Source organism: Oncorhynchus clarkii, chromosome 30 (genome assembly GCF_045791955.1).
Source record: "Oncorhynchus clarkii lewisi isolate Uvic-CL-2024 chromosome 30, UVic_Ocla_1.0, whole genome shotgun sequence".
Classification (NCBI taxonomy): Eukaryota; Metazoa; Chordata; class Actinopteri; order Salmoniformes; family Salmonidae; genus Oncorhynchus; species Oncorhynchus clarkii.
The window spans coordinates 36,558,715-36,578,009 of NC_092176.1; the positions used below are offsets into that span (position 1 = coordinate 36,558,715).

Consider the following 19,295-nt stretch of genomic DNA (forward strand, 5'->3'; position numbering starts at 1 on the left):
GACAGCCAGCGCTGTGTGACATAATCCTGTCCTCAGAAAGACACAGAGGTTCTCAGGTTCCCCTGCTCTTTAATGTTCCTACCACGGCTAACCATGAAAAACAAAGGGCCCTATTCGAACTTCTTCGCTGAAGCGTTACAGCTTGTGCGATAGAAATTTAAAGGTAACTTCTGATTGAGCCAATATATACAGGTTTACCATGAATGCAGTCTCCGAATGTTGCAGTTAAATTTCAATCACGATGTAACTCTGAACTTCCGCGATACGGATTGAATAGAGCCCTAACACTACTTTTGCTTTAATCAACTTGTTGTATTGTCAAAGAAAGATGGCAAGTCAACAGTATAGAGTTATTATTATTATTATTATTATCTTTGTTGTATAGTATAGAGTTATTATTATTATCATCGTTGCAGAGTATAGAGTTATTAACTGCAGAAAAAGTCAGGCATCGAGAGGGCCAACAACTCTACTTTGTGTCACCACAAAGCGAAAATGTATCTTTGGTTTCAGTTGAACAGCTGTGAGGTCGTTGTACTCTCTGTTGTGGTTGAGAGTAGGAGAGGGGAAATGTGCTCTGTCTCTGCTGCTAAACTCACTCTTCAGAGGAAGCTCACATTCACTTTGGGGTCACACCAAGACCAAGACCAGGGACCACGCCAAGACCTACACCAGGGAACCCACCAAGACCTAGACCAGGGACCACACCAAGACCTAGACCAGGGACCACACCAAGACCTAGACCAGGGACCACACCAAGACCTAGACCAGGGACCACACCAAGACCTAGACCAGGGACCACACCAAGACCAAGACCAGGGACCACGCCAAGACCTACACCAGGGAACCCACCAAGACCTAGACCAGGGACCACACCAAGACCTAGACCAGGGACCACACCAAGACCTAGACCAGGGACCACACCAAGACCTAGACCAGGGACCACACCAAGACCTAGACCAGGGACCACACCAAGACCTAGACCAGGGACCACACCAAGACCTAGACCAGGGACCACACCAAGACCAAGACCAGGGACCACGCCAAGACCTACACCAGGGAACCCACCAAGACCTAGACCAGGGACCACACCAAGACCTAGACCAGGGACCACACCAAGACCTAGACCAGGGACCACACCAAGACCTAGACCAGGGACCACACCAAGACCTAGACCAGGGAGTTTACATACACTTAGGTTGGAGTCATTAAAACTAGTTTTTCAGCCACACCACAAATGTATTGTCAACAAACTATAGTTTTGGCAAGTCGGTTAGGACATCTACTTTGTGCATGACACAAGTCATTTTTCCAACAATTGTTTACAGACAGATTATTTCACTTATAATTCACAATCACAATTTCAGTGGGTCAGACGTTTATGTACACTAAGTTGACTGTGCCTTTAAACAGCTTGGAAAATTCCAGAAAATGATGTAATGGCTTTAGAAGCTTCTGAGGGGCTAATTGACATCATTTGAGTCAATTGGAGGTGTACCTGTGGATGTATTTCAAGGCCTACCTTCAAACTCAGTAACTCTTAGCTTGACATCATGGGAAAATCAAAAGAAATCAGCCAAGACCTCAGAAAAAAAATTGTAGACATCCACAAGTCTGGTTCATCCTTGGGAGAAATTTCCAAATGCCTGAAGGTACCACGTTCATCTGTACAAACAATAGTACGCAAGTATAAACACCATGGGACCATGCAGCCGTCATATCGCTCAGGAAGAAGACGCATTCTGTCTCCTAGAAATGAACGTACTTTGGTACAAAAAGTGCAAATCAATCCCAGAACAACAGCAAAGGACCTTGTGAAGATGCTGGAGGAAACAGGTACAAAAGTATCTACATCCACAGTATAACAAGTCCTATATCGACATAACCTGAAAGGCCGCTCGGCAAGGAAGAAGCCACTGCTTCAAAGAAATATCCTCTGGTCTGATGAAACAAAAATAGAACTGTTTGGCCATAATGACCACCGTTATGTTTGGAGGAAAAAGGCGGACACTTGCAAGCTGAAGAACACCATCCCAACCGTGAAGCACGGGGGTGGCAGCATCATGTTGTGGGGGTGCTTTGCTGCAGGAGGGACTGGTGCACTTCACAAAATAGATAGCATCATGAAGAATGAAAATTATGTGGATATATTGAAGCAACATCTCAAGACATCAGTTAAAGCTTGGTCGCAAATGAGTCTTCCAAATGGACAATGACCCCAAGCATACTTCCAAAGTTGTGGCAAAATGACTTAAGGACAACACGGTCAAGGTTTTGGAGTGGCCAGCACAAAGCCCTGACCTCAATCCCATAGAAAATTTGTGGGCAGAACTGAAAAAGCATGTGCGAGCAAGGAGGCCTACAAACCTGACTCAGTTACACCAGCACTGTCTGGAAGAATGGGCCAAAATGCACCCAACTTATTGTGGGAATCTTGTGGAAGGCTACCTTAAACATTTGACCCAAGTTAAACAATTTAAAGGCAATGTTACCAAATACTAATTGAGTGTATGTTAACTTCTGACCCACTGGGAATGTGATTTAAGAAATAAAACCTGAAATAAGTAATTGTATCTACTATTATTCTGACATTTCACATTCTTAAAATAAAGTGGTGATCCTAACTGACCTAAACAGGGAATTTTTACTAGGATTAAATGTCAGGAATTGTGAAAAACTGAGTTGAAATGTATTTGGCTAAGGTGTATGTAAACGTCCGACACAGAGAAAGAGAAATAAAGAGAGAGCTGAAATACCAGTGTGGTGAGATTAAATGTCTGGAGGTGAAAGGGTGCCACCCTGACTGTCCTATTATTCTCTGCTCCTGAAATACCACAAAGCCAGGCTGACCCTGTTAGAAGACATCCCCACCTGAAAGTTAAAAGCCTGAACCCATTAGGAGAAACCCCAGATAAATGCTCAGGAACATCCCTGTGCCATTTAGTTACGTAATAAGAGACCAGTGTCATTTAACGTGTGAGAATGTAAACATTTGATTATGCCGCACATGGTTTCCCATAAACCTCAACTACTTGACCCTACTGATCAGTGATGTGCCATCATTCGCATCTGAACTGAAGCTCTACTCCCGGCTTCTCTACCTCTAGGAGATACCGGGGGCAGGTGGCAGAGTCACTTGAGTAGACTAGAGAAGTTACCTTTTATGAAGATTAGACCAGCGTGCCCAACTTGTTGATATTGAAGAACTGTACGGTATGAGGTATTCGAACACGTCTCTGGCATAGTTGTGGAATTACTTTGGTTATTTCAAAAACAATCCGCTGACAAGCACACGTAGGAATGATTATTTACCGGTGTAGAAAGAGGCCTGGAGTCCTGTATACTACTGGAGATTAAATGTTGTGATCCAGCGACCGACTGAACCATTTCTAGCTTTGCATTTTCTAGTCTTTACAGGAGGGTCTCCCCCTCAAGTCAAATAAGCAAAGCTTTATTTTTAATCAGCTGTGTTGTGTTAGGGCAAAATCCAAAACCTGCACCCAGGGCAGGTCCCCGCAGATCGAGTGAAAGGACATGCTGAATGGTCGGCTTCTTGGAGAAAGCAATAGCCATTTAAAAGACAACTTAATAAGCACACTGTAGAATGTAGTGGAAATACCATGGCAAAAAGAGTCAAGACACCCAAGCTTGCCTATTAGATGGTGCAGCTCTAGTCAATGGCAGTTTCAGTCCAACCTTCTCTGTACGACAGATCTCATGAGTGACAAACGAGATGCAATGCAAAGTTTTTTTAATGCAGTAATTTAGCGCAACAAGGAGAGTGTAACAAGGTTATACAGAAGAAAACATTCCTACATGCTAAAACCGATAACATACAGAAGACGCCGGAGCAGAATACTCAAATAAATAAGTGTCTTTAGAACGATCAGTCCCCATCCCCCAGCTAAATACAATGTACACAAATACTGGATGCATTCATTTCCCCGGGAACCCAACAATGTGGGGATAGATTATTAAGCAATCTTACAAAACCACTAGCAATCAAGTAGTGATGCCAAATTAAGATGTCAAGAACTACATCTCCCACAAGTCAATGCAGGATCACCCATTGTACAGACCTGCTGTAATAGAGGAGATTACGTGCTTAATTTAGTTTTAAAAACACGAGGTAAACTAGTATTAGCCTGGTCACAGATTAGTTTGTACTGTAAAGACAAAATCTAGCCATTGGCTCAACAGCACAAACCGATCTGGGAAAAGGCTATCACTTTGCCATCTATACATCAATATAAAGCATGATCTACTGTAGTCACTTAACACTACATGAAAATATAAGGGAGATCTATAGGTTGGATCATTAATTTATTGGGCCAATAGGGCTCACGTCAGACACTGATCAGCTGAGGGAACAGTTCATTGGCGAACACATCATCCCAGGATCCCTCAGAGCAGAGGGGGGAGGACATGTCGCTGAAGGGGGAAGGGGACCGCTCGTATCCGGAGTCGCTGTAGGTCTCAGTCAGGTAGGTACCGGTCTTCTCCAGGCCACCCAGGGCCAGGTCAGAGGTCGGCGAGACCGCGGACAGGAAGTCATCCAACACCCCGTGACTCTCAGGGATGATGACCACTTCCTCCGGCTCGTCTTTGACACACACCACCTCGCAGACCTCCTCAGCCAAAGAGAAGACCTCCTCCATCTTTGTTACACTCTCCTCATAATGCACTTCCTGCTGCCCAGGGGGAAGCACCACCCCCTCCACAGGCTTGGTGTAGATGTGGTCAAAGTGGATCAATTCATTAAGGGCCTCCAGCTTAACTGGTGTGGCCCCCAGAGCTGCAGGTGAGGGGGAAGGTACTCCTGCCCCCCCTCCGACCAGCAGCATCTCCTGCGCCTGGATCTCCTGCTCACTACACTCCTTGAGGAACAGCTCTGGATCAAGGATGTCCAGAATGCCCAGCAAGAGATCAGACTGGAGAAGGGTGAGAAGGAGAGAATTACAACTCTGAACAGAAGTAGAAGACCATAGTTGAGTCTATGGGTGGATCTGGAAATGGCCACCAATAAACAGGACTGGGACAAGAAGAACACTACTGGAAAAGCTCTTGGCAACACAAATCCAATCAATTACTATTCATTATAAAGTGCTGGTACATGGTTTCTTCTCCAATTGACAACGCCCACGTCGCACTACAAAATGTCTGTTTACATTAGCCGTAGAAGACAAAAATGGTCTCACCTCAGAGTCTGTAGAGTCAGGACTATCTGTATCCATTGGGAAATCTTCAGATTTGGGCATTGCTGGGCCTGCACCTGCTGCGGAGGCACACATAGCCTGAGTACTGCAGACTCAGAAGACCCGATCCCCAAACCTGCATCAATCCCACTGGACTCCAACACCTGACCCTGAGGAGAGAGGTGTTAACAGTCCATTTTAAAAATGTTATGTTATTTGTCACATGCTCCAAATACAACCGGTGTAGTAGACTTACTGTGAAATGATTACTGACAAACCCTTAAACAACAATGCAGGTAAGAAAATAGAGTTGAAATATCTACTAAATAAACTAAAGTGGATACCAGGACCAAGTAAATGTGCAGATTAGTTGGTAATATTACTGATCCAAGGCTATAACAGATCTGACAGCCAACCAGGTGGCAACTTAGTTCACCCCCCACCCTCTGAATAAGTAGCAACTCCACAAATCCTCTTACCTCTTTGGCTTCCAGGGCGTCCAACCCCAGCCTCTGTCTCAGTTCCTCATTCTCGTTCACCAAGCCACATGTCTTTTGCTGTAAAAGCCTGTTCTCAACATGAAGTTTCTTGTTCTAGAGAAGGAGAAAAAAAACCGTGTGTGAACACCTCAGCCTAGCAGCCTTTTACACCATGACACGTTTACATGGTGGATATACATTTACCTCCAACTCCAACGCTAGAACTTGGTCTTCCAGGTCCCCCATTTTAGCTTTTTTTCTGTCTCTGGCTGTCTGGGCTGCAACTCTGTTCTTGAGTTTCCTGAAGAGGACAGACATTTGAAGCATTTTTCTTTAGAAATTGCTGACAGGACAAGTTGAACAGGAATGGCTTGTTAGTTATTGCACAATCAGCCGCCATATTCCTGCCACGCAGGCAGAACAGATCGAGTACAGCGCTGCTTCAAATATGAAAACCGGATCAGCTGACTGACTGTAGACTCCTCAAACCCGTTGATAAGCAATAAATGTTGACCGAGTTGTCTTTGGCCTACGAATCTACCTTATATTCTACATGTAGAACGTGCATGTTTTATTCTTAGACTAGTTATTGGAAAGACGGAGAAGTTCATGGACTCTTTCCAGATGTGGGGAGAAGGGAGTAGCCGGCTTCCGTTGGACAATCAATTCACCATTGTTCCCTTTTGGGTCACAAGATATCGCATTTGATTGCTAGATAATCATTAACATAGGCCTAGTCATGAACAATGTCACACTAAACAGCCCCTTCATGAAACTAACCTGCGAAGCTGCTTTTCTTCAGGACTCAAATGAGTGAGTCTCTGTCTTTTTCGCAGGGGTGGCCCAGTTGTCGAATTTGAGTCGGAATCCGAAGAATTGGCTTGGTTCGAAGCAGATGAAGGCAAAACGACCGAAATGGACCGTCTGTAGCACTGTGTTGCGCTGGGAGAGCCATGCTGTTTCCCAGATATCAAGATGACTTTATGTCCCGCTGTCACCACGACCATCTTGTTTACCTTATGGACCTATATCGCTTAGAAATATTAGGGAAGTTTTTTTTTTCAAAGAAACCTAAGGTTTCTCTCGGTCTTTCTATCCCCGTCAGTTCTCAAATATAAAAACGAGTACCGCTCGCTATGTATTTCTACAGTCGTGGTGAAATGTGATTGGCTCTCAGAGGCTGTGATGCTAGTCTCTGATTTGTCATAGAGCTGATGTAATTAGCATTCCTCCCCTTTCCTGTTGGTCTCATTTCCAGTCCAGGCTACGACAGATATAGAGAAAGGACCTCTGCCTACGCTTGGAACTAATAACAAACCCGACCGTTAAAAATTCCCAATAAAAATAACTAGAGGCAAGTATTTTCACCCTGGTGTATTAGACTACCTTCTCTTTAGACACATTAAAAGTCTGTTTCTAAATAGCAAATTAGTTTTCTTTTGGAGTACTTTCAGAATAGTTTATTTTATTCTAACGTTCTAACATTCTACTTTATAGGCCTACATAATAGTTCTAACGTTCTAACATTCTACTTTATAGGCCTACATAATAGTTCTAACATTCTACTTTATAGGCCTACATAATAGTTCTAACATTCTACTTTATAGGCCTACATAATAGTTCTAACATTCTACTTTATAGGCCTACATAATAGTTCTAACATTCTACTTTATAGGCCTACATAATAGTTCTAACGTTCTAACATTCTACTTTATAGGCCTACATAATAGTTCTAACATTCTACTTTATAGGCCTACATAATAGTTATAACATTCTACTTTATAGGCCTACATAATAGTTCTAACGTGCTAACATTCTACTTTATAGGCCTACATAATAGTTCTAACATTCTACTTTATAGGCCTACATAATAGTTCTAACATTCTACTTTATAGGCCTACATAATTGTTCTAACATTCTAACATTCTACTTTATTGGCCTATATAATTGTTCTAACGTTCTAACATTCTACTCAGTAGGCCTACATAATTGTTCTAACGTTCTAACATTCTACTCAGTAGGCCTACATAATTGTTCTAACATTCTAACATTCTACTCAGTAGGCCTACATAATTGTTCTAATGTTCATAATTGTTCTAACGTTCTAACATTTTATTCAGTAGGCCTACATAATTGTTCTAATGTTCATAATTGTTCTAACGTTCTAACATTTTATTCAGTAGACCTACATAATTGTTCTAATGTTCATAATTGTTCTAACGTTCTAACATTTTATTCAGTAGGCCTACATAATTGCAGTTGTAAAAGAAGACTATTGCAATGGACAATTTGCAGAAGTTATTGCAGAAGGTTGCATCAGGTGTTTTCACCACTGTCTCTGAATCCCCCCATTGGTTTCTCCTCCACCATTCAATAGTACATGCTGTTTGTAAATGCATATTAAATTTAGATTACTCACCTGCCATTGTACAACTGCAATCCATCTCACTCATGTTGTGTGTGTGGCATTCAGGTCAAATAATGAAAAAGAACAGTTTTGTAGCATGGCATTGACTTGGTTTGGATCATACAGGTCAATACCATTGGAATGTTTATGACATGTTTCTGTCTTTTTATTCCCCAGTCCTTATTTGCATGCAGTACATATTCTCTGTTCTATGTCATGTCTCACCGGTATGTTGAAGGTATGTTTACAGTGCATTTGGAAAGTATTTAGTTCCCTTCATGGCACCTGATCTCAATTTCGAGTCACATAGCAAAGGCTCTGACTACTTATGTAATGAAGGTATATTTGTTTGATTGATGAGGAAAATAATACATTTTTATATATATATATATTTTAATAAGGCCATAACGTAACAAAAAAGTGGAAAAAGTCAAGGGGTCTGAATACTTTCCGAATGGACTATATGGTGCAATGAGGAGGAACATCAGTTTGGTTTTTTCCCCCATACCTTTCCCAGTAGTCTGACATCTTTAACATTCCTTCAGTGAAGAAAGTGTGGCTTGGAATACAGACAATTTGTTAAAGGCCCAATGCAGCTGTTTTTATCTCAATATCAAATCATTTCTGGGTAACAATTAAGTACCTACCATTAAATTAAAATGGTCAAAAAGAAACAAAAATAGCTTCTTAGAAAAGAGACATTTCCCAAACAAACAATTTTGCCAGGACTGTCTGGTAATGGTCTGAGTGGCAGAGGGGTTTGAACTCTCTTTCTTATTGGTCTATTAACTCATTTACTACCCATTGATCTCACCAAAACAGGCTGACATTTCAGACGGTCTTTTCAAACAGCTCTCACACTAAAATGCATTATCTTAATTTTCCCAATTTCACAGGATTATTCCAACATTTACATTTGAGTCATTTAGGAGATGCTCTTATCCAGAGAAAAGCACATTTTTTTGACTGCACTGGGCCTTTAAAGCTATGTTTTGCAACTTTAAACACACACACACACACACACACACACACACACACACACACACACACACACACACACCCACACACACACACACACACACACACACACACACACACACACTTGTGTTGGGATTTCATCATCCAACTGCAACAAGATGTTCAGCCTCTGATCTCTGTCCATGGAATAGACGGAATTCTCCAGAATGTTCTGTTTACTTCTTTTTTAAAATGTTTTGATAATACAGACCACTTCTCTCTCTGTATTGTCTATTCCTTGTTGTGCTTTTGACAGTTTGAAATTCATTTTCAGTGTTAGAAAATGACTGTCATGTATTGTTACATATAGAATTTCTGAATATGTGATCTTTGTTATGTGATTTCTTCATTGTCCATTCAGTTGTATGTATTAATAGACAACTGACTAAATGTAACCTCTTTGTAGACCTCAATCAATTATTTCTTTATTATTTACCAGCAGAATGAAATGCAAAAAGCACACACAGCCTACTATCACATATTTTGTTGGGTTTTGTTTCCAGTGTCAGTGGCTATTCACTGTGTTTCAGAGAACAATGTAGGCCTAAACTCTGACTATGTTCAATCAATCAAATGGTTTTTACATCAGCTGTTGTCACAAAGAGCTTTACAGACACCCAGCCTAAAACCTCAGAGAGCAAGCAATGCAGATGTACAGTTGGAAGTCGGAAATGTACATACACCTTAGCCAAATACATTTAAACTAATTCATGACATTTAATCCTAGTAAATATTCCCTGTTTTAGGTCAGGTAGGATCACCACTTCATTTTAAGAATGTGAAATGTCAGAATAATAGTAGAATAATGATTTATTTCATATTTTATTTCTTTCATCACATTCCCAGTGGGTCAGAAGTTTACATACACTCAATGAGTATTTGGTAGCATTGCCTTTAAACTGTTTAACTTGGGTCAAATGTTTCGGGTGGCCTTCCACAAGTTTCCCACAATAAGTTTTGTTAATTTTGGCCCATTCCTCCTGACAAAGCTGGTGTAACTGAGTCAGGTTTGTAGGCCTCCTTACTTGAACACGCTTTTTCAGTTCTGCCCACACATTTTCTATAGGATTGAGGTCAGGGCTTTGTGATGGCCACTCCAATACCTTGACTTTGTTGTCCTTAAGCCATTTTGCCACAACTTTGAAAGTATGCTTGGGGTCATTGTCCATTTGGAAGACCCATTTGCGACCAAGCTTTAACTTCCACTTAGTGTATGTAAACTTCTGACCCACTGGAATTGTGATACAGTGAATTATAAGTTAAATAATCTGTCTGTAAACAATTGTTGGAAAGATTACTTGTGTCGTGCACCAAGTAGATGTCCTAAACGACTTGCCGAAACTATTGTTTGTTAACAAGAAATGTATGGAGTGGTTGAAAATGACTTTTAATGACTCCAACCTAAGCTTATGTAAAATTCCGACTTCAACTGTATCTAAAGCAGATGTGGTTTACAGGGTGGAGTTCTGCCCCTGTGTATGTCACCTCAATGGTGCTGGAAACAGGAACTGCTAGAGAAAACAGACTGTTAGCGTAGCTTTACAACCCACTGGCGAATTAACATCTGACAAGTGAGCGTTCATAGACCAGTCTCTTCTTTGGTGTTCTCATGTTTACACATCGTTTGGGAGAAAAATCAGGATGCACTGTCTGAGGCTTCTGTTACTCACAACGACTATTAAAATAGATATTTCTTTCTGTGCACTTTAACCCGTTCAATGTGAGTCAAGCAGTTGATTTATATCTCATTAGATGTTGAAATAGGATGTAGCTTATCATCATTTTGTCACTTGATCAGGGATTTTATGTTACAGAATCACCATGTCCTGATGTGTATTTTCAGTCTATGGCTGCATTTACACAGGCTGCCCAAATTCGGATATTTTTCTACTAATTGGTCTTTTGACCAATTACATAAGATATTTTCACGTCAGATCTTTTTCAGAGCTGACCCGATTGGTCAAAATACCAATTAGTGGAAAAAAAGACCAGAATTGGGCTGCCTGTGTAAACGCAGCCTATGTCATTTTATACGAAACAAAGCGGACGATATGAGTAGCCTTACACTTGTCAGTGGTGTAAAGTACTGAAGTAAAAATACTTTAAGTACTACTTAAGTAGTTTTTGGGGGGTACCTGTCCTTTATTTTACTATTTATATTTCTGACAACTTTGACTTTTTCTTCACTACATTCCCAAAGAAAATAATATACTTTTTACTCCGGACATTTTCCCTGACAACCAAAAGTAATCGTTACATTTTGAATGCTTAGCAGGACAGGAAAATGGTCCAATTCACACACTTATCAAGAGAACATCCCTGGTCATCCCTATTGCCTCTGATCTGGCGGACTCACTAAAGACAAATGCTTCTTTGTAAATTATGTCTGAGTGTTGGAGTGTGGCCCTAGATATCCGTAAATTCAAAAAACAAGAAAATCTTGCCGTCTCGTTTGCTTAATATAAGGAATTTGAAATAATTTACACTTTTACTTTTGATAGTTAAGTATATTTTAGCAATTACATGTACATTTTACACTTAACTATATTTAAAACCAAATACTTTTAGACATTTACTCAATTAGTATTTTACTGTGTGACTTTCACTTTTACTTGAGTCATTTTCTATGAAGCTATCTTCACTTTTACTCAAGTATGACAGTTGGGTACTTTTTCCACCATTGACACTAGTAAGAATGTTATAAATCCCTGTATCGCTATTGATAGATTGGTTGTCTTTAACTTGGGAAGTTCTTGAGGGACTCCCCCCTGTGAGCTGGCGAAGGATGAGTGTCACATGTAGTTTCTGTAAAGTGAGTGATTTCTATTTACAGTGAACGAGTGTACAAGTATTCATATAATAGAGGTTCTGTTGAAATACATAAGAGAACATTGTATGTAAGCCTCAGTCCTGTTTCTGTAGCGTAAGGCAGCTTGATGTGTATGTAGTTTCTCCTAGACAGACCGCTAGTCTGAGCCCTTAGCCAAACCAAAGACACTAAACTGTCACGCGCACTAGTACATTTCATGAGTATACAGCACATCCTGTATGAGATCCTAGATATCCTGCCGCTCGGCCCCACCACCACCACCTCCACCTCCGGGGTATCTATCTGGATTAGCTACTATTTTGGTTGTGGTTTGGGAAAGTAAATAAAGATGAACCAAAGGTAAAACTGCAAAAAGGCTGAAGAGTTCCAGTGAAGAGTATTTTCAAAACTACAGGTAGGTATTTAGCATGATATATATTTTCTTGAGAACGACTCATAGTTGCACAGTTATATCTAAACTTGAGATGCATGTCTTTCGTTCAATTTGACAGCCCAAGTTTTAACTCATATTTTCATGTGAAAAAATTGCATTGATATCCATGAGAGATTGGTGTTAAATTAGAAGATTCAGTGCATTCTGATAATTGTGTGTTTAGGAGATTTTACAGGGTTAACCGAAGCACAATTAGGCCAGTGTGTTGTGTGAGGGGATACAGTACTATATAGATAAAGGAGTGGTTTTAAGAACGCTCTCTTTACTCAGCACTCACTGTATTTGTTTAGCCTAATGATCCAGGGTTTGGTTCATGTAGAGAGAGAGGGGCACTGAGAGGTACAGTGTCCAAAGTAAACCTAGTGACCCGCCCTGTAGCTCCCAAACCGCACCAGACCCAGCCAATGTAATCACTATGTACAAGCACCAGGAGGGAGGGAAGGAGGTAGGGAGATACCCCAACCCTGTCCGGAACACACCAGAGGCAGACCTTACATGATTAGGGGGTTAGGGGTTGTGAATTACAGATCTCTGTTCATATAGGCTTAGTTATCCCACATAATAACCCCCAGAGAGGGGGAGTGTACAAGGCACTTAGTTATCCCACATAATAACCCCCAGAGAGGGGGAGTGTACAAGGCACTTAGTTATCCCACATAATAACCCCCAGAGAGGGGGAGTGTACAAGGCACTTAGTTATCCCACATAATAACCCCCAGAGAGGGGGAGTGTACAAGGCACTTAGTTATCCCACATAATAACCCCCAGAGAGGGGGAGTGTACAAGGCACTTAGTTATCCCACATAATAACCCCCAGAGAGGGGGAGTATACAAGGTATTTATGTTCATTTCTAACCTTCAGAGAGCACAAGGCATACATCATAGTTCTGTTCCATTCCAGAACACTTATGGGTTCCAGATGGTGATGCAACTGTGCTGTAACATTCTCCCTAATTTTCCAGCTAAGCAGCATTGTGTGGAAGTTATATTGCACAGTAAAAATGAATATGTTTTTTTGTGTTAAAGTTTTTAATAAACTATTAAAAAAGACGAAATCAGACGGAAACAACCATCCAATAAACAGACAAACTGTAACGGAATTCCTCTTCTTCAGAGGAGGAGTCGCAAGGATCAGACCAATGTGCAGCATGGTAAGTGTCCATAATGATATATTTAACAAATCAACTGAAGAAAATAACAAACAAACATCTGAAACAACTGAAACAACTGAAACAGTCCCGTATGGTGACAACACTAACACAGGATACAACCACCCACAAAACACAATAGAAAACAGGCTACCTAAATATGACTCCCAATCAGAGACAACGACTGACACCTGCCTCTGATTCAGAACCGGTGAGGAAGCTTGACCCCAGTGATGTCCTTGGCCGTATGCACTACCCTCTGTAGCGCCTTCCGGTCAGATGCCGAGCAGCTGCCATACCAGGCGCTGATGCAACCGGTCAGGATGCTCTCGATGGTGCAGCTGTAGGACTTTTGAGGATCTGGGCACCCATGCCAAATCTTTTCCGTCTCCTGAGGGAGAAAAGGTGTTGTCGCGCCCTCTTCACGACTGTCTTGGTATATATGGACCATGATAGTTTGTTAGTGATGTAGACACCAAGGAACTTGAATTTCTCAACCTGCTCCACTTCAGCCCCGTCAATGTTAATGGGGGCCTGTTCAGCCCTCCTTTCCTGTATGTTTCCATGTGGGAAAGGGCAGTGTGGAGTGCGATTGAGATTGCGTCATCTGTGGATCTGTTGGGGCGGTATGCAAATTGGAGTGGGTCTAGGGTTTCTGGCATGATGGTGTTAATGTGAGCCATGACCAGCCTTTCAAAGCACTTCATGGCTAGCGACGTGAGTTCTATGGGGCGGTAATAATTTAGGCAGGTTACCTTTGCTATCTTGGGCACTGGGACAATGGTGGTCTCTTTGAAACATGTAGGTATCAAAGACTCGGCCAGGGAGAGGTTGAAAATGTCAGTAAAGACATTTGCCATTTGGGCTGTGCATGCTTTAAATCATATCAAATCAAATTTCATTGGTCACATACACATGGTTAGCAGATGTTATTGCGAGTGTAGAGCAATGCTTGTGCTTCTAGTTCCGACAGTGCAGTAATATCTAACATGTAATCTAACAATTCCACAACAACTACCTAAGACACACAAATCTAAGTAAAGGGATGGAATGAGAATATGTGCATATAAATATATGGATGAGCAACGGTCATCTTGCATAGGCAAGATGCAATAGATGGTATAAAATACAGCATATACATATGGGATGAGTAATGCAAGATGTAAACATCATCATTAAAGTGACATTAAGTGACTAGTGATCCATGGCTGTTTAACAGTCTGATGGCCTTGAGATAATAAGTTATTTTTCAGTCTCTCGGTCAGCTTTGATGCACCTGTACTGACCTCGCCTTCTGGATGGTAGCGGGGTGAACAGGCAGTGGCTCAGGTGGTTGTTGTCCTTGATTATCTTTTTGGCCTTCCTGTGACATCGGGTGCTGTAGGTGTACTGGAGGGTAGGTAGTTTGCCCCGGTGATGCGTTGTGCAGACTGCACCACCCTCTTGAGAGCCCTGCGGTTGTGGGCAGTGAAGTTTCCGTACCAGGCTGTAATACAGCCCGACAGGATGCTCTCAATTGTGCATCTGTAAAAGTTTGTGAGGGTTTTAGGTGACAAGACAAATTTCTTCAGCCTCCTAAGGTTGAAGAGGCACTGTTGCTCCTTCTTCACCACACTGTCTGTGTAGGTGGAACAGTTTATCCGTGATGTGTACGCAGAGCAACTTAAAACTTTCCACCTTCTCCACTGCTGTCCTGTCTATGTGGATAGGGGTGTGCTCCCTCTGCTGTTTCCTGAAGTCCACAATCATCTCCATTGTTTTGTTGACGTTGAGTGAGAGGTTGTTTTCCTGACACCACACTCAGAGTGCCCTCACCTTCTCCCTATAGCCTGTCTCGTCATTGTTGGTGATCAAGCCTACCACTGTTGTGTTGTCTGCAAACTTCATGACCAAGTTGGAGGCCTGCATGTCCACGCGGTCATAGGTGAAGATATATTACAAGAGGGGGCTGAGCACGCTCCCTTGTGGAGCCCCAGTGTTGAGGATCAGCGAAGTGGACATGTTGTTTCCTACCTTCACCACCTGGGGGTGGCCCGTCAGGAAGTCCAGGACCCAATTGCACAGGGCGGGGTTGAGACCCAGGGCCTCAAGCTTAATGATGAGCTAGGAGGGTACTATAGTGTTGAATGATGAGCTGTAGTCAATGAACTGCTTTCTTACATAGGTATTCCTTTTGAAGTGGGTCTAGGGTGACAGGTAAACTGGAGGTGATATGATCATTGACTAGTCTCCCAAAGCACTTCATGATGACAGAAGCGAGTGCTACGAGGCGATAGTCATTCAGTTCAGTTACCTTTTCCTTCTTAGTAATGCGACTGGCCCCGCGGCTTTTGTGAATGTTGACCTGTAAAGGTCTTGCGCACATCGGCTATGGAGAGTGTGATCACACAGTCGTCCATTATTTTCTATCAATGAAAAAGGTTTGTTGTAGCCTATAGTTTTGCTTTGTCTGAATCTACATTGACCCACACAGTGCAGTATTCCAGGTAAGCCTGGTTACAACAGTCTCGGTAGTGGATGTGGGATCTGTAGTCTCATTGGTAAACATTGACGCCCATGTGTGTCTAGCAGGGCGTGTCCTGGCCTCCAGCACCGTTAGCTAGTTAGTTTCCAGTGTTGGATTAGACAATAGGGGTGATCAGCCTCACACCCTGATAAAGCCTGTCCTGGACAGTGGTGATGGGGCCATGATGTTTAGTGTTTAAACGCCTCCTGATCATACCCAGTATAGATTCTACCATACTGTTTATCCTGAATGGAGCCTCCCCAGCCTTCTCTTTCCGTCTTGCTTCCGGGTCATCACTGTCTTGCTTTTTCTGTGTTTCTGTCTGTCTTCCTCTATGTATCTCTCTCTTTTCTCAATGTATTTACACCAGTATCTCTGTCTTTCTCCATCTCTCTCTGTCTCTGTTTTTAAGTTGGGACAGTGTCCAGCTGTGGGGGGAAATGGGGCAGTGATGGGGCAATGATGTTTACCCACTTCCTGATCACGCTGAACGGCAGCACACACCTGCTATGGTGTTTATATTGGCTGAAGCCTTCCCAGCCGCGTCACAGTTCCTCAGTTCCTCAGTTTCTGTCTCTGTTGCTCTCTGTCTTTCTGAATGTTTCTGTCTGTTGCTCTCTTTCTTTCTGAATGTTTCTGTCTGTTCTTCTCTCTGTCTTTCTGAATGTTTCTCTCTGTTGCTCTCTGTCTTTCTGAATGTTTCTGTCTGTTCTTCTCTCTGTCTTTCTGAATGTTTCTCCCTGTTGCTCTCTGTCTTTCTGAATGTTGCTCTCTGTCTTTCTGAATGTTTCTCTCCGTTCTTCTCTCGTCTTTTGCTTATTTTCTGTCTTTCTTTCTCTCTCTATTTCTGTTTGTCACAATATTTCTGTATTTCTCTTGCAACACTCTGACACACCCACTCAGTCTGACACACCCACTCAGTCTGACACACCCACTGAAACAAATGTAAATCTGAGTATATTCTTAATATGGGTTTGTGGGAAGCCGAATATGTACAATAACCTGCTTGATAACTTAGCCTTAAAATAGGCCTACCTTTTTGGGACAGTTTTTTACTTCTATTACGTGTCAAACCCATTCCACGGAGGGCTGAGTGCTGGCCGGTTTTCTCTCCACCCTTGTTCTTGAACAATGAATTTGAACATCTTGGCCATGTTCTGTTATAATCTCCACCCGGCACAGCCAGAAGAGGACTGGCCACCCCACATAGCCTGGTTCCTCTCTAGGTTTCTTCCTAGGTTTTGGCCTTTCTATGGAGTTTTTCCTAGCCACAGTGCTTCTACACCCTGCATTGCTTGCTGTTTGGGGTTTTAGGCTGGGTTTCTGTACAGCACTTTGAGATATCAGCTGATGTACGAAGGGCTATATAAATACATTTGATTTGATTTGATTTGATGAATTAAGGAAACTAACCACGTCATCTATTTGTTTCTTTGAAAGGAAAAAGAGAAAACCCACATATGTGGGTCACATACGTGGGTTGTTATTCTTCACCTCTCCCCACTCTCTGATAAGATATCTAAATTGTGCACATGCTTCCCCTGTACAGTAGATCAAATCAAATGTTATTTGTCACATGCGCCAAATACAACAAGTGTAGTAGACCTTACTGTGAAATGCTTATGCTTCGAAATGCTTAGAAATAGAGTTAATTAAGACAAATATTTTACTAAATAAAATTAAGTAAAAAAATAAATAAAAAGTAACACAATAAAATTACATAACAATAATGAGGCTATATACAGGGGGTACCGGTACTGAGTCAATGTGCGGGGTACAGGTCAGTCGAGGTAATTTGTACATGTAGGTAGGGGTGAAGTGACTATGCATAGATAATAAACAGTGAGTAAAAGCAATGTAAAAACAAGGGGGGCTCCAGTACCGGTAGGGGGGGTCAACGTAAATAGTCCAGATGGCCATTAGATTAATTGCACAGCAGTCTTATAGCTGGGACAGCAGTCTTATAGCTTGGACAGCAGTCTTATAGCTTGGACAGCAGTCTTATAGCGGGGACAGCAGTCTTATAGCTTGGACAGCAGTCTTATAGCGGGGACAGCAGTCTTATAGGTTGGACAGCAGTCTTATAGCTTGGACAGCAGTCTTATAGCTTTGGAGTAGAAGCACTACTACAATCAGCACAACTGCTGGTTCATTTTGACCAAGACCAAGACATCATTCTGTCATGTGACTCCTCGCCCTATGGGGTCGGGGCAGTACTCTGACATCAGACGGAGGAAGGGTCAGAGAAACCCATCGGATTCGCCACATGCACGCTGACGAGTGCTGAGAAGGGTTATTCACAGTTAGACAAGGACGGTCTGGCCATAGTTTTTGTTGTGAAAAGCTTTCATCAGGTTCTCTATGGCTGTCATTTCACCATATGCACTGACCACAAACCACTGATGAGCCATTTCATTGAATCAAGATGCATTCCTCCCATGGCTTCAGCAAGGATACAGTGCTGTGCCCTCACACTGTCAGCTTATGAGTTCACTATTGTGTACAGAGTGGGGAAGGACAATGCAAACGCAGACATGCTCAGACGTCTCCAGCTACCGGAGATGCCCGCCACAACTGTGGTGCCTCCCAAGATAATTTTCCTAATGGAGAGATTGTCAAAGTCACCTGTGAATGCCAAACAGATCAAACAGTGGACAGACCGGGATCCTATCCTGGTGGACAGACCGGGATCCTATCCTGGTGGACAGACCGGGATCCTATCCTGGTGGACAGACCGGGATCCTATCCTGGTGGACAGACCGGGATCCTATCCTAGTGGACAGACCGGGATCCTATCCTGGTGGACAGACCGGGATCCTATCCTGGTGGACAGACCGGGATCCTATCCTGGTGGACAGACCGGGATCCTATCCTGGTGGACAGACCGGGATCCTATCCTAGTGGACAGACCGGGATCCTATCCTGGTGGACAGACCGGGATCCTATCCTGGTGGACAGACCGGGATCCTATCCTGGTGGACAGACCGGGATCCTATCCTGGTGGACAGACCGGGATCCTATCCTGGCCCAACTGAAAAGGATCATTATGCAGGGTTGGCCTCCCGTCGTAGAGGATGAGGGACTGAGACCTTGTGCAAAGCGCAAAACTGAGCTGAGTGTGCAGGATGGTTGCATACTCTTGGGGGTCCATAGTGGTTGTTCTGCCCCCTGGCCGTGCACAAGTCATGGATAAGGTCCTTGAGGCTCACCTGGGTGCCTCCCGGATGAAAGGTTTAGCCAGATCTGACATCTGGTGGCCTAACATGGATCAGGATGTAGA

At 42.7% G+C, this 19,295-nt stretch overlaps 1 protein-coding gene and 1 pseudogene across 1 annotated transcript; both read right to left on the reverse strand.

Annotated features, from left to right (window-relative positions):
• Positions 1-619: 619 nt before the first annotated feature.
• On the reverse strand, positions 620-3,573 carry LOC139389538 (elastin-like). Its single transcript, XM_071136356.1, has 2 exons — positions 3,495-3,573; positions 620-1,170 (listed from the first exon to the last, which is right to left on the reverse strand). Exons 1-2 carry the CDS (start codon positions 3,571-3,573, stop codon positions 620-622), a joined length of 630 nt encoding a protein of 209 aa, XP_070992457.1.
• A 161-nt stretch (positions 3,574-3,734) lies between these two features.
• On the reverse strand, positions 3,735-6,794 carry LOC139389310 (uncharacterized; annotated as a pseudogene).
• Between the last annotated feature and the right edge of the window lie 12,501 nt (positions 6,795-19,295).